Genomic DNA, 15,822 nt, shown 5'->3' with positions numbered 1-15,822 from the left:
GCTCTGTTACAGACAGAAAAAAACACTTGGGCTGATTACTTGCTCATTTTTGAAGAAAACAACAGATGAGATATGTTAAAAGCAAAATACTGCAGATGCTGGAAATCTGAAATAAAAACAAGAAATGCTGGAAATACTCAGCAGGTCTGGCAGCATCTGTGGAGAGAGAAGCAGAGTTAACGTTTCAGAAACGTTAACTCTGTTTCTCTCTCCAGAGATGCTGCCAGACCTGCTGAGTATTTCCAGCATTTCTTCTTGTTATTTCAGACGAGATATGATGTTCCAAAACTGGCATACAGTCTAACTTCTGAGTATGCGTAGACAGGTCACTGAGATCTTTTGGAATAGTTCTTTTCAGGCAGCGTTGAGAAGTAATTTAGCAGGCTTTCTTCAAAGACAGGAGATGAATTGAATTGAATTGACACAGTGGACTTCTCGGGGCCTTTTTGAGAAGTTTTGAAATATAGCTAGACTTCTCCCCTTCCTTCATTACTTCAGCAGCAGGCTAACTTTATCAGCCGCTCACTTCAGAAGGTAAAACGCACCGACCCAACAATCAAAAAGCTTGTGAGTTTTCTGCCCTCCAGGTGTGCAGTGCTGCTGCTGGCCTTGTCCAATCATGGGATGCTTGTCATTTCTTTGCCCCTGTTACTAAAGTTTCTGTTCTAGCTTTAATTTGAGTCATGTGACAACCAATCACATTGTTGCCAAACCAGTTCTTTCAGTGCCCCCTTGATGGCTCTTTTTTAAAAAAAAAACTGGTCTGATCTTTATTCAGCTTGACGATGAATTCCTTTAAAAATATTTTGAACAAAAAACAGAAGCACCTTCATAACAAGGCACAGAGTACAAAAACAAAGAACAGTACAGGAACAGGCCATTCGGCCCTCCAAGCCTGCGCCGATCTTGCTGCCTGCCTAAACTAACACCTTCTGCACTTCCGGGGTCCGTATCCCTCTATTCCCATCCTATTCATGTATTTGTCAAGATGTCTCTCTTAAACGTCGCTATCGTATCTGTTTCCACCACCTCCCCTGGCAGCAAGTTCCAGGCACTCACCACCCTCTGTGTAAAAAACTTGCCCCACACATCCCCTCTAAACTTTGCCCCTCTCACCTTAAACCTATGTCCCCTAGTAACTGACTCTTCCACCCTGGGAAAAAGCTTCTGACTATCCACTCTGTCCATGCCACTCATAACTTTGTAAACCTCTATCATGTCGCCCCTCCACCTCCGTCGTACCAGTGAAAACAATCCGAGTTTTTCCAACCTCTCCTCATAGCTAATGCCCTCCAGACCAGGCAACATCCTGGTAAACCTCCTCTGTACCCTCTCCAAAGCCTCCACGTCCTTCTGGTAATGTGGCAACCAGAATTGCACGCAATATTCTAAGTGTGGCCTAATTAAGGTTCTGTACAGCTGCAACATGACTTGCCAATTTTTATACTCTATGCGCCGACCGATGAAGGCAAGCGTGCCGTATGCCTTCTTGACTACCTTATCCTCCTGCGTTGCCACTTTCAGTGACCTGTGGACCTGTACGCCCAGATCTCTCTGCCTGGCAATACTCCTAAGGGTTCTGCCATTTACTGTATACTTCCCACCTGCATTAGACCTTCCAAAATGCATTATCTCACATTTGTCCGGATTAAACTCCATCTGCCATTTCTCTGCCCAAGTCTCCAACCAATCTATATCCTGCTGTATCCTCTGACAATCCTCATCATTATCCGCAACTCCACCAACCTTTGTGTCGTCCGCAAACTTACTAATCAGACCAGCTACATTTTCCTCCAAATCATTTATATATACTACAAAGAGCAAAGGTCCCAGCACTGATCCCTGCGGAACACCACTAGTCACATCCCTCCATTCAGAAAAACACCCTTCCACTGATACCCTCTGTCTTCTATCACAGAGCCAGTTCTGTATCCATCTTGCCAGCTCACCTCTGATCCCATGTGACTTCACCTTTTGTACCAGTCTGCCGTGAGGGACCTTGTCAAAGGCTTTACTGAAGTCCATATAGATAACATCCACTGCCCTTCCTTCATCAATCATCTTTGTCACTTCCTCAAAAAACTCAGTCAAATTAGTGAGACACGACCTCCCTTTCACAAAACCATGCTGCCTCTCGCTAATAAGTTCGTTTGTTTCCAAATGGGAGTAAATCCTGTCCCGAAGAATCCTCTCTAATAGTTTCCCTAACACTGACGTAAGGCTCACCGGCCTATAATTTCCTGGATTATCCTTGCCACCCTTCTTAAACAAAGGAACAACATTGGCTATTCTCCAGTCCTCTGGGACCTCACCTGTAGCCAATGAGGATGCAAAGATTTCTGTCAAGGCCCCAGCAATTTCCTCCCTTGCCTCCCTCAGTATTCTAGGGTAGATCCCATCAGGCCCTGGGGACTTATCTACCTTAATGCTTTGCAAGACACTCAACATCTCCTCCTTTTTGATAATGAGATGACTGAGACTATCTGCACTCCCTTCCCTCACCTCATCATCCACCAAGTCCTTCTCCTTGATGAATACTGATGCAAAGTACTCATTTAGTACCTCGCCCATTCCCTCTGTCTCCACACATAGATTCCCATCTCTGTCCTTGAGTGGGCCAACCCTTTCCCTGGTTACCCTCTTGCTCTTTATTCTCTCTCTCTCTCTCTTTGGCCTCCTTGTCTCGCTGCAGATAAAATTGGTTGTCGCTTTATATATGTATAAAAATCCTGTTTGCCAATGACTTTTTATGACCCCTTTTAGCCCTCCTAACTCCTTGCTTACGTTCCTTCCTACTGTCTTTATATTCCTCAAGTGCTTCATCTGTTCCTAGCCTTCCAGCCCTTCCGAATGCTTCTTTTTTCTTTTTGACTAGGCTCACAATATCCCGTGTTATCCAAGCTTCCCGAAACTTGCCAAACTTGTCTTTCTTCCTCACAGGAACATGCTGGTCCTGGATTCTAATCAGCTGCCGTTTGAAAGACTCCCACACGTCAGATGTTGATTTATCCTCAAACAGCCGCCCCCAAAGAGGTTATGATAAACATTCATGAAACACTGGTTCGGCCTCAACTGGAGTATTGTGTCCAATTCTGGGCACCACATTTTTGGAAGGATGCTCAGGCATTGAAGAGGGTACAGAAAAGATTTAAGAGAATGGCTCCAGGGATGAGAGCCATCAGTTATGTGGATAGGTTGGAGAAGCTGGGGCTTCTCTTTAGAGAAGGAAAAGTTGAGAGGAGATTTAATAGAGGTGTTCAAAATCATGAGCAGACTTGACAGAGTAGGTAGAGAGAAACTATTCCTATTGGCAGAAGGATCCAGGACCAGAAGCCACCAATTTAAGGTGATTGGCAAAAGAAGCAACAGTGACATGAGAAAGAACTGTTTAAAAATGCAGTGAGTGGTTAAGATCTGGAATGCACAGACTGAGAGTGTGGTGGAGGCAAATTCAATTGTGGCTTTCAAAAGCGAGTTGAATAATTATCTGAAGAGAAAAAGATTTTCAGGACTGGGGGAAGGGTGGGACTAGCCGAGCTTGCCTTACAGAGTGCCAGCATGGACACGAAGGACTGAATGACGACCTTCTGTGCTGTAACCCTCTCCTCCTTCTCTGCCTCACACGTCTCCACCTCCCAACTTCCTCCTTCCCCTTTCCCCCTCACCTTTTCTCTTCCCTGTCCCCATCCACCTTCCACTTTCCCACAGCCTTCCCCTCTCCCCTTACCTTGTCCTCCCCTTTACCTTTCCCTCATTCTCCGTCTCTCCACTCCTTCCCCTCCCAATCTCCCTTTCCATTTCGCTTGCCCCCTCACTCTCCCCACTACCCCTCCCGCCTTCCCCTTCCACTCCTCCCTCTCTCCCCTTCCCCCTTCTCCCTCCCTCTCCCCTTCACTCCTATCCTTCCCCCTCTTCTCCCTATACCCCTCCCTTTCCGTCTCCCTCTCCCCTTCACCTTTCCCTTTCCCTCCCCCCTTCACCCCTCCCTTTCCCTCCCCCCTTCACCCCTCGCGTCCTGCTCTGCCCCTGTCCCTCTCCCCCTCGATGCATCCATAGCATCATGCCTTTCAGGCAGGTCGGAGATGTGGCTCAACTTAATAAAAATATTTAAAAATACGAAGTTCAGCTCGTCATTTTCCACTGAGTTCCAGTGATCTCAGGGAAGTCAGTATTTGAACCTTGCAGCCTTAAGGAGACCCACCTGGTTTGAGACGAAGTTAGTTTGTTAACACTCACTGAACCTGAGAAAAGAGCGAATCGTAGAGTGATACTGAACAAGAGGAGCCAAAGTAGGGAGTTCAGGGACGAGGGGGATATTGTGGGAATGTAGAATTGATGTAGTAGATCTTGTAATGAGACCATTCGGCCCACAATGACTATACTGAAAGCTTTATCTAATTAGTCTGACTTTCCCGCTTTTTCTCCACGGCCCTGCAAATTCTTGCTCTTCAAGTATTTCTCCAATTCCCTTTCGAAAGTTACTATTGAATCTGCTTCCACCGCCCTTTCAGGCAGCGCGTTCCAGATCACATCAACTCGCTGAGTAAAATAATTTCTCCTCCTCACGCTACTGGTTCCCTTTCCAATTACCTTAGGCATGATCAGCGTTCTTGTACGTGGTGTCATAGGAGGTTGACAAGACAGTCGTAGGAAGCTTCAGTACAGTAAATATGTGAGCTTTCAGTGACAGACTGTGCAGTGACAATTCACCCTCTTCCTTACCTCTTCCCTTGCAGCTCTCTGCCGGCGGAATGTGGCTGGATACTGGACGGCTTCCCTGCGACAATCAACCAGGCCAAGCTTCTGGAGAAGTGGCTTACGGGGGTCGATCCTGACAAAGCACTGAGGAAGACCAAGAAGTCAAAGACCAACCTGGTTGTAGACCCGAGAGCTCCCAAAGATCCAACCCCTCCACAACCAGCTCTGGATATCGCCATCCTATTGGATGTTTCAGACAGCACCGTGCTAACTCGCCACTCAGAAAGCACATGTGAGGGCAGCAACTAACAGTACATGAGAATGGAAGCAATAATTTAAAGATTGCAGAGTGGAAGGGACTGGGATAAATACAGAGCGTGGGGAGGGAGGGAGAGACTGGGATAAATACAGAGCGTGGGGAGGGAGGGAGAGACTGGGATAAATACAGAGCGTGGGGAGGGAGGGAGAGACTGGGATAAATACAGAGCGTGGGGAGGGAGGGAGAGACTGGGATAAATACAGAGCGTGGGGAGGGAGGGAGAGACTGGGATAAATACAGAGCGTGGGGAGGGAGGGAGAGACTGGGATAAATACAGAGCGTGGGGAGGGAGGGAGGGACTGGGATAAATACAGAGCACGGGGAGGGATGGACTGGGATAAATACACAGCGTGGGGAGGGACTGGGATAAATACAGAGTGCGGGGAGGGAGGGACTGGGATAAGTACAGAGCACGGGGAGGGGTGGAGGGACTGGGATAAATACGGAGCACGGGGAGGGATGGATTGGGATAAATACAGAGCGTGGGGAGGGAGGGTGAGACTGGGATAAATGCAGAGCGTGGGGAGGGAGGGAGAGAGTGGGATAAATACAGAGCGCGGGGAGGGAGGGAGAGAGTGGGATAAATACAGAGCGCGGGGAGGGAGGGAGAGAGTGGGATAAATACAGAGCGCGGGGAGGGAGGGAGAGAGTGGGATAAATACAGAGCGCGGGGAGGGAGGGAGAGAGTGGGATAAATACAGAGCACGGGGAGGGAGGGAGAGAGTGGGATAAATACAGAGCGCGGGGAGGGAGGGAGAGAGTGGGATAAATACAGAGCGTGGGGAGGGAGGGACTGGGATAAATACAGAGCGCGGGGAGGGAGGGAGAGAGTGGGATAAATACAGAGCGCGGGGAGGGAGGGAGAGAGTGGGATAAATACAGAGCGCGGGGAGGGAGGGAGAGAGTGGGATAAATACAGAGCGCGGGGAGGGAGGGAGAGAGTGGGATAAATACAGAGTGTGGGAAGGGAGGGACTGGGATAAATACAGAGCGCGGGGAGGGAGCGAGAGAGTGGGATAAATACAGAGCGCGGGGAGGGAGGGAGAGAGTGGGATAAATACAGAGCGCGGGGAGGGAGGGAGAGAGTGCGATAAATACAGAGTGTGGGGAGGGAGGGACTGGGATAAATACAGAGCGCGGGGAGGGAGGGAGAGAGTGGGATAAATACAGAGCGCGGGGAGGGAGGGAGAGAGTGGGATAAATACAGAGCGCGGGGAGGGAGGGAGAGAGTGGGATAAATACAGAGTGTGGGGAGGGAGGGACTGGGATAAATACAGAGCGCTGGGAGGGAGGGAGAGACTGGGATAAATACAGAGCGCGGGGAGGGAGGGAGGGACTGGGATAAATACAGAGCGCGGGGAGGGAGGGAGGGACTGGGATAAATACAGAGCGTGTGGAGGGAGGGAGGGACTGGGATAAATACAGAGCGTGGGGAGGGAGGGAGGGACTGGGATAAATACAGAGCGCGGGGAGGGAGGGAGGGACTGGGATAAATACAGAGCGTGGGGAGGGAGGGAGGGAGAGAGTGGGATAAATGCAGAGCGTGGGGAGGGAGGGAGGGAGAGAGTGGGATAAATACAGAGCGCGGGGAGGGAGGGAGAGAGTGGGATAAATACAGAGCGCGGGGAGGGAGGGAGAGAGTGGGATAAATACAGAGTGTGGGGAGGGAGGGACTGGGATAAATACAGAGCGCGGGGAGGGAGGGAGAGACTGGGATAAATACAGAGCGCGGGGAGGGAGGGAGGGACTGGGATAAATACAGAGCGCGGGGAGGGAGGGAGGGACTGGGATAAATACAGAGCGTGTGGAGGGAGGGAGGGACTGGGATAAATACAGAGCGTGGGGAGGGAGGGAGGGACTGGGATAAATACAGAGCGCGGGGAGGGAGGGAGTGACTGGGATAAATACAGAGCGCGGGAAGGAGGGAGAGAGTGGGATAAATACAGAGTGTGGGGAGGGAGGGACTGGGATAAATACAGAGCGCAGGGAGGGAGGGAGGGACTGGGCTAAATACAGAGTGTGGGGAGGGAGGGACTGGGATAAATACAGAGTGTGGGGAGGGAGGGACTGGGATAAATACGGAGCACGGGGAGGGATGGACTGGGATAAATACAGAGTGTGGGGAGGGAGGGAGGGACTGGGATAAATACAGAGCGTGTGGAGGAGGGAGGGACTGGGATAAATACAGAGCGTGGGGAGGGAGGGAGGGACTGGGATAAATACAGAGCACGGGGAGGGAGGGAGGGACTGGGATAAATACAGAGCGCGGGAAAGGAGGGAGAGAGTGGGATAAATACAGAGCGTGGGGAGGGAGGGACTGGGATAAATACAGAGCGCAGGGAGGGAGGGAGGGACTGGGATAAATACAGAGCACGGGGAGGGAGGGAGGGACTGGGATAAATACAGAGCGCGGGAAAGGAGGGAGAGAGTGGGATAAATACAGAGCGTGGGGAGGGAGGGACTGGGATAAATACAGAGCGCAGGGAGGGAGGGAGGACTGGGATAAATACAGAGTGTGGGGAGGGAGGGACTGGGATAAATACAGAGCGTGGGAGGGAGGGAGGGACTGGGATAAATACAGAGTGTGGGGAAGGAGGGACTGGGATAAATACAGAGCGTGGGAGGGAAGGAGGGACTGGGATAAATACAGAGCGTGGGAGGGAGGGACAGGATAAATACAGAGCGTAGGGAGGGAGGGATTGGGATAAATACAGAATGTGGGGAGGAGGGACAGGGATAAATAGAGAGCGTGGGGAGGGAGGGTGGGACGGGGATAAATACAGAGCGTGGGGAGGGATTGAGGGACTGGGATAAATACAGAGCACGGGGAGGGATGGACTGGGATAAATACAGAGCATGAGGAGCGAGGGAGGTACAGGGATAAATACAGAGCGGGAAGGGAGGGAGAGAGTGGGATAAATACAGAGCGCGGGAAGGGAGGGAGAGACTGGGATAAATACAGAGCGTGGGGAGGGAGGGAGAGACTGGGATAAATACAGAGCGTGGGGAGGGAGGGAGGGACTGGGATAAATACAGAGCACGGGGAGGGAGGGAGGGACTGGGATAAATACAGAGCGCGGGAAAGGAGGGAGAGAGTGGGATAAATACAGAGTGTGGGGAGGGAGGGACTGGGATAAATACAGAGTGTGGGGAGGGAGGGAGGGACTGGGATAAATACTGAGCGCGGGGAGGGTGGGACTGGGATAAATACAGAGCGTGGGGAGGGAGGGAGGGACTGGGATAAATACAGAATGTGGGGAGGGTGGGACTGGGATAAATACAGAGCGTAGGGAGGGAGGGAGGGACTGGGATAAATACAGAGTGTGGGGAGGGAGGGACTGGGATAAATACAGAGCGTAGGGAGGGAGGGAGGGACTGGGATAAATACAGAGTGTGGGGAGGGAGGGAGGGACTGGGATAAATACAGAGTGTGGGGAGGGAGGGAGGGACTGGGATAAATACAGAGCGTGGGGAGGGAGGGAGGGACTGGGATAAATACAGAGCGCGGGGAGGGAGGGAGAGAGTGGGATAAATACAGAGTGTGGGGAGGGAGGGACTGGGATAAATACAGAGCGCGGGGATGGAGGGAGAGACTGGGATAAATACAGAGCGCGGGGAGGGAGGGAGGGACTGGGATAAATACAGAGCGCGGGGAGGGAGGGAGGGACTGGGATAAATACAGAGCACGGGGAGGGAGGGAGAGAGTGGGATAAATACAGAGCGCGGGGAGGGAGGGAGAGAGTGGGATAAATACAGAGCGCGGGGAGGGAGGGAGAGAGTGGGATAAATACAGAGTGTGGGGAGGGAGGGACTGGGATAAATACAGAGCGCGGGGAGGGAGGGAGAGACTGGGATAAATACTGAGCGCGGGGAGGGAGGGAGGGACTGGGATAAATACAGAGCGCGGGGAGGGAGGGAGAGAGTGGGATAAATACAGAGCGCGGGGAGGGAGGGAGAGAGTGGGATAAATACAGAGCGCGGGGAGGGAGGGAGAGAGTGGGATAAATACAGAGCGCGGGGAGGGAGGGAGAGAGTGGGATAAATACAGAGCGCGGGGAGGGAGGGAGAGAGTGGGATAAATACAGAGCGCGGGGAGGGAGGGAGAGAGTGGGATAAATACAGAGCGCGGGAGGGAGGGAGAGAGTGGGATAAATACAGAGCGCGGGGAGGGAGGGAGAGAGTGGGATAAATACAGAGTGTGGGGAGGGAGGGACTGGGATAAATACAGAGCGCGGGGAGGGAGCGAGAGAGTGGGATAAATACAGAGCGCGGGGAGGGAGGGAGAGAGTGGGATAAATACAGAGCGCGGGGAGGGAGGGAGAGAGTGGGATAAATACAGAGTGTGGGGAGGGAGGGACTGGGATAAATACAGAGCGCGGGGAGGGAGGGAGAGAGTGGGATAAATACAGAGCGCGGGGAGGGAGGGAGAGAGTGGGATAAATACAGAGCGCGGGGAGGGAGGGAGAGAGTGGGATAAATACAGAGTGTGGGGAGGGAGGGACTGGGATAAATACAGAGCGCGGGGAGGGAGGGAGAGACTGGGATAAATACAGAGCGCGGGGAGGGAGGGAGGGACTGGGATAAATACAGAGCGCGGGGAGGGAGGGAGGGACTGGGATAAATACAGAGCGTGTGGAGGGAGGGAGGGACTGGGATAAATACAGAGCGCGGGGAGGGAGGGAGGGACTGGGATAAATACAGAGCGTGGGGAGGGAGGGAGGGAGAGAGTGGGATAAATGCAGAGCGTGGGGAGGGAGGGAGGGAGAGAGTGGGATAAATACAGAGCGCGGGGAGGGAGGGAGAGAGTGGGATAAATACAGAGCGCGGGGAGGGAGGGAGAGAGTGGGATAAATACAGAGTGTGGGGAGGGAGGGACTGGGATAAATACAGAGCGCGGGGAGGGAGGGAGAGACTGGGATAAATACAGAGCGCGGGGAGGGAGGGAGGGACTGGGATAAATACAGAGCGCGGGGAGGGAGGGAGGGACTGGGATAAATACAGAGCGTGTGGAGGGAGGGAGGGACTGGGATAAATACAGAGCGTGGGGAGGGAGGGAGGGACTGGGATAAATACAGAGCGCGGGGAGGGAGGGAGTGACTGGGATAAATACAGAGCGCGGGAAAGGAGGGAGAGAGTGGGATAAATACAGAGTGTGGGGAGGGAGGGACTGGGATAAATACAGAGCGCAGGGAGGGAGGGAGGGACTGGGCTAAATACAGAGTGTGGGGAGGGAGGGACTGGGATAAATACAGAGTGTGGGGAGGGAGGGACTGGGATAAATACGGAGCACGGGGAGGGATGGACTGGGATAAATACAGAGTGTGGGGAGGGAGCGAGGGACTGGGATAAATACAGAGCGTGTGGAGGGAGGGAGGGACTGGGATAAATACAGAGCGTGGGGAGGGAGGGAGGGACTGGGATAAATACAGAGCACGGGGAGGGAGGGAGGGACTGGGATAAATACAGAGCGCGGGAAAGGAGGGAGAGAGTGGGATAAATACAGAGCGTGGGGAGGGAGGGACTGGGATAAATACAGAGCGCAGGGAGGGAGGGAGGGACTGGGATAAATACAGAGCACGGGGAGGGAGGGAGGGACTGGGATAAATACAGAGCGCGGGAAAGGAGGGAGAGAGTGGGATAAATACAGAGCGTGGGGAGGGAGGGACTGGGATAAATACAGAGCGCAGGGAGGGAGGGAGGGACTGGGATAAATACAGAGTGTGGGGAGGGAGGGACTGGGATAAATACAGAGCGTGGGGAGGGAACGAGGGACTGGGATAAATACAGAGCGTGGGGAGGGAAGGAGGGACTGGGATAAATACAGAGCGTGGGGAGGGAGGGACAGGGATAAATACAGAGCGTAGGGAGGGAGGGATTGGGATAAATACAGAATGTGGGGAGGGAGGGACAGGGATAAATTGAGAGCGTGGGGAGGGAGGGTGGGACTGGGATAAATACAGAGCGTGGGGAGGGATGGACTGGGATAAATACAGAGCATGAGGAGCGAGGGAGGTACAGGGATAAATACAGAGCGGGAAGGGAGGGAGAGAGTGGGATAAATACAGAGCGCGGGAAGGGAGGGAGAGACTGGGATAAATACAGAGCGTGGGGAGGGAGGGAGAGACTGGGATAAATACAGAGCGTGGGGAGGGAGGGAGGGACTGGGATAAATACAGAGCACGGGGAGGGAGGGAGGGACTGGGATAAATACAGAGCGCGGGAAAGGAGGGAGAGAGTGGGATAAATACAGAGTGTGGGGAGGGAGGGACTGGGATAAATACAGAGTGTGGGGAGGGAGGGAGGGACTGAGATAAATACTGAGCGCGGGGAGGGTGGGACTGGGATAAATACAGAGCGTGGGGAGGGAGGGAGGGACTGGGATAAATACAGAATGTGGGGAGGGTGGGACTGGGATAAATACAGAGCGTAGGGAGGGAGGGAGGGACTGGGATAAATACAGAGTGTGGGGAGGGAGGGAGGGACTGGGATAAATACAGAGTGTGGGGAGGGAGGGAGGGACTGGGATAAATACAGAGCGTGGGGAGGGAGGGAGGGACTGGGATAAATACAGAGTGTGGGGAGGGAGGGAGGGACTGGGATAAATACAGAATGTGGGGAGGGTGGGACTGGGATAAATACAGAGCGTAGGGAGGGAGGGAGGGACTGGGATAAATACAGAGCGTGGGGAGGGAAGGAGGGACTGGGATAAATACAGAGTGTGGGGAGGGAGGGAGGGACTGGGATAAATACAGAGTGTGGGGAGGGTGGGACTGGGATAAATACAGAGCGTAGGGAGGGAGGGAGGGACTGGGATAAATACAGAGCGTAGGGAGGGAGGGAGGGACTGGGATAAATACAGAGTGTGGGGAGGGAGGGAGGGACTGGGATAAATACAGAGTGTGGGGAGGGTGGGACTGGGATAAATACAGAGTGTGGGGAGGGAGGGAGGGACTGGGATAAATACAGAGTGTGGGGAGGGAGGGAGGGACTGGGATAAATACAGAGTGTGGGGAGGGTGGGACTGGGATAAATACAGAGCGTAGGGAGGGAGGGAGGGACTGGGATAAATACAGAGCGTGGGGAGGGAAGGAGGGACTGGGATAAATACAGAGCGCAGGGAGGGAGGGAGGGACTGGGATAAAAACAGAGCGCAGGGAGGGAGGGAGGGACTGGGATAAATACAGAATGTGGGGAGGGTGGGACTGGGATAAATACAGAGCGTAGGGAGGGAGGGAGGGACTGGGATAAATACAGAGCGTGGGGAGGGAAGGAGGGACTGGGATAAATACAGAGCGCAGGGAGGGAGGGAGGGACTGGGATAAATACAGAGCGCAGGGAGGGAGGGAGGGACTGGGATAAATACAGAATGTGGGGAGGGTGGGACTGGGATAAATACAGAGCGTAGGGAGGGAGGGAGGGACTGGGATAAATACAGAGCGTGGGGAGGGAAGGAGGGACTGGGATAAATACAGAGCGCAGGGAGGGAGGGAGGGACTGGGATAAATACAGAGTGTGGGGAGGGAGGGAGGGACTGGGATAAATACAGAGCGTAGGGAGGGAGGGACTGGGATAAATACAGAGCGTGGGGAGGGAGGGAGGGACTGGGATAAATACAGAGCGTAGGGAGGGAGGGATTGGGATAAATACAGAATGTGGGGAGGGAGGGACAGGGATAAATACTGAGCGCGGGGAGGGAGGGACTGGGATAAATACAGAGCGTGGGGAGGGTGGGACTGGGATAAATACAGAGCGTAGGGAGGGAGGGAGAGACTGGGATAAATACAGAGCGTGGGGAGGGAGGGAGGGACTGGGATAAATACAGAGCACGGGGAGGGATGGACTGGGATAAATACAGAGCGTGGGGAGGGAGGGAGAGACTGGGATAAATACAGAGCGTGGGGAGGGAGGGAGAGACTGGGATAAATACAGAGCGTGGGGAGGGAGGGAGGGACTGGGATAAATACAGAGCACGGGGAGGGATGGACTGGGCTAAATACAGAGCGTGGGGAGGGAGGGAGAGACTGGGATAAATACAGAGCGTGGGGAGGGAGGGAGAGACTGGGATAAATACAGAGCGTGGGGAGGGAGGGAGGGACTGGGATAAATACAGAGCACGGGGAGGGATGGACTGGGATAAATACAGAGCGTGGGGAGGGAGGGAGAGACTGGGATAAATACAGAGCGTGGGGAGGGAGGGAGAGACTGGGATAAATACAGAGCGTGGGGAGGGAGGGAGAGACTGGGATAAATACAGAGCGTGGGGAGGGAGGGAGGGACTGGAATAAATACAGAGCACGGGGAGGGATGGACTGGGATAAATACACAGCGTGGGGAGGGACTGGGATAAGTACAGAGTGCGGGGAGGGAGGGACTGGGATAAGTACAGAGTGTGGGGAGGGACTGGGATAAGTACAGAGCACGGGGAGGGATGGACTGGGATAAATACAGAGTGTGGGGAGGGAGGGTGAGACTGGGATAAATGCAGAGCGTGGGGAGGGAGGGAGAGAGTGGGATAAATACAGAGCGTGGGGAGGGAAGGAGGGACTGGGATAAATACTGAGCGTGGGGAGCGTGGGACTGGGATAAATACAGAGCGTAGGGAGGGAGGGAGGGATTGGGATAAATACAGAGCACGGGGAGGGATGGACTGGGATAAATACAGAGTGTGGGGAGGGAGGGTGAGACTGGGATAAATGCAGAGCGTGGGGAGGGAGGGAGAGAGTGGGATAAATACAGAGCGTGGGGAGGGAGGGAGAGAGTGGGATAAATACAGAGCGCGGGGAGGGAGGGAGAGAGTGGGATAAATACAGAGCACGGGGAGGGATGGACTGGGATAAATACACAGCGTGGGGAGGGACTGGGATAAATACAGAGTGCGGGGAGGGAGGGACTGGGATAAGTACAGAGCACGGGGAGGGGTGGAGGGACTGGGATAAATACGGAGCACGGGGAGGGATGGACTGGGATAAATACAGAGTGTGGGGAGGGAGGGTGAGACTGGGATAAATGCAGAGCGTGGGGAGGGAGGGAGAGAGTGGGATAAATACAGAGCGCGGGGAGGGAGGGACAGGGATAAATACAGAGCGTGGGGAGGGAGGGTGAGACTGGGATAAATGCAGAGCGTGGGGAGGGAGGGAGAGAGTGGGATAAATACAGAGCGCGGGGAGGGAGGGACAGGGATAAATACAGAGCGTGGGGAGGGAAGGAGGGACTGGGATAAATACTGAGCGTGGGGAGCGTGGGACAGGGATAAATACAGAGCGTAGGGAGGGAGGGAGGGATTGGGATAAATACAGAATGTGGGGAGGGAGGGACAGGGATAAATAGAGAGCGTGGGGAGGGAGGGTGGGACTGGGATAAATACATAGCGTGGGAAGGGATGGACTGGGATAAATCCAGAGCATGAGGAGCGAGGGAGGTACAGGGATAAATACAGAGCGGGAAGGGAGGGAGAGAGTGGGATAAATACAGAGCGCGGGAAGGGAGGGAGAGACTGGGATAAATACAGAGCGTGGGGAGGGAGGGAGAGACTGGGATAAATACAGAGCGTGGGGAGGGAGGGAGGGACTGGGATAAATACAGAGCGTGGGGAGGGAGGGAGAGACTGGGATAAATACAGAGCGTGGGGAGGGAGGGAGGGACTGGGATAAATACAGAGCGTGGGGAGGGAGGGAGGGACTGGGATAAATACAGAGCACGGGGAGGGAGGGAGGGACTGGGATAAATACAGAGCGCGGGGAGGGTGGGACTGGGATAAATACAGAGCGTGGGGAGGGAGGGAGGGACTGGGATAAATACAGAATGTGTGGAGGGTGGGACTGGGATAAATACAGAGCGTAGGGAGGGAGGGAGGGACTGGGATAAATACAGAGTGTGGGGAGGGAGGGAGGGACTGGGATAAATACAGAGTGTGGGGAGGGAAGGAGGGACTGGGATAAATACAGAGTGTGGGGAGGGAGGGACTGGGATAAATACAGAGCGTAGGGAGGGAGGGAGGGACTGGGATAAATACAGAGTGTGGGGAGGGAGGGAGGGACTGGGATAAATACAGAGTGTGGGGAGGGAGGGAGGGACTGGGATAAATACAGAGTGTGGGGAGGGAGGGAGGGACTGGGATAAATACAGAGTGTGGGGAGGGAGGGAGGGACTGGGATAAATACAGAGCGTGGGGAGGGAGGGAGGGACTGGGATAAATACAGAGCGTGGGGAGGGAGGGAGGGACTGGGATAAATACAGAGCGTGGGGAGGGAGGGAGGGACTGGGATAAATACAGAGTGTGGGGAGGGAGGGAGGGACTGGGATAAATACAGAGTGTGGGGAGGGAGGGAGGGACTGGGATAAATACAGAGTGTGGGGAGGGAGGGAGGGACTGGGATAAATACAGAGTGTGGGGAGGGAGGGAGGGACTGGGATAAATACAGAGTGTGGGGAGGGAGGGAGGGACTGGGATAAATACAGAGCGTAGGGAGGGAGGGAGGGACTGGGATAAATACAGAGCGTGGGGAGGGAGGGAGGGACTGGGATAAATACAGAGCGTGGGGAGGGAGGGAGGGACTGGGATAAATACAGAGCGTGGGGAGGGAGGGAGGGACTGGGATAAATAGAGAGCGTGGGGAGGGAGGGAGGGACTGGGATAAATACAGAGCGTGGGGAGGGAGGGAGGGACTGGGATAAATACAGAGCGTGGGGAGGGAGGGAGGGACTGGGATAAATACAGAGCGTGGGGAGGGAGGGAGGGACTGGGATAAATACAGAGCGTGGGGAGGGAGGGAGGGACTGGGATAAATACAGAGCGTGGGGAGGGA

At 53.9% G+C, this 15,822-nt stretch overlaps 1 protein-coding gene across 3 annotated transcripts in view; it reads left to right on the top strand.

Annotated features, from left to right (window-relative positions):
• The window catches only part of spef2 (sperm flagellar 2), an 849,051-nt gene that overhangs the window by 488,836 nt on the left and 344,393 nt on the right, over nucleotides 1-15,822 (top strand). For all 3 annotated transcript variants that reach the window (XM_068029096.1, XM_068029094.1, XM_068029095.1), the window contains one exon: nucleotides 4,737-4,990. In XM_068029096.1, the coding sequence (XP_067885197.1) occupies nucleotides 4,737-4,990 (254 nt within the window). The remainder of the gene's footprint in view (nucleotides 1-4,736; nucleotides 4,991-15,822) is intronic.

This window comes from Heterodontus francisci, chromosome 4, assembly GCF_036365525.1.
Source record: "Heterodontus francisci isolate sHetFra1 chromosome 4, sHetFra1.hap1, whole genome shotgun sequence".
Classification (NCBI taxonomy): Eukaryota; Metazoa; Chordata; class Chondrichthyes; order Heterodontiformes; family Heterodontidae; genus Heterodontus; species Heterodontus francisci.
The sequence above is the reverse complement of the archived record's forward strand: the minus strand, read 5'-3'. Positions and strand labels throughout refer to the sequence as shown.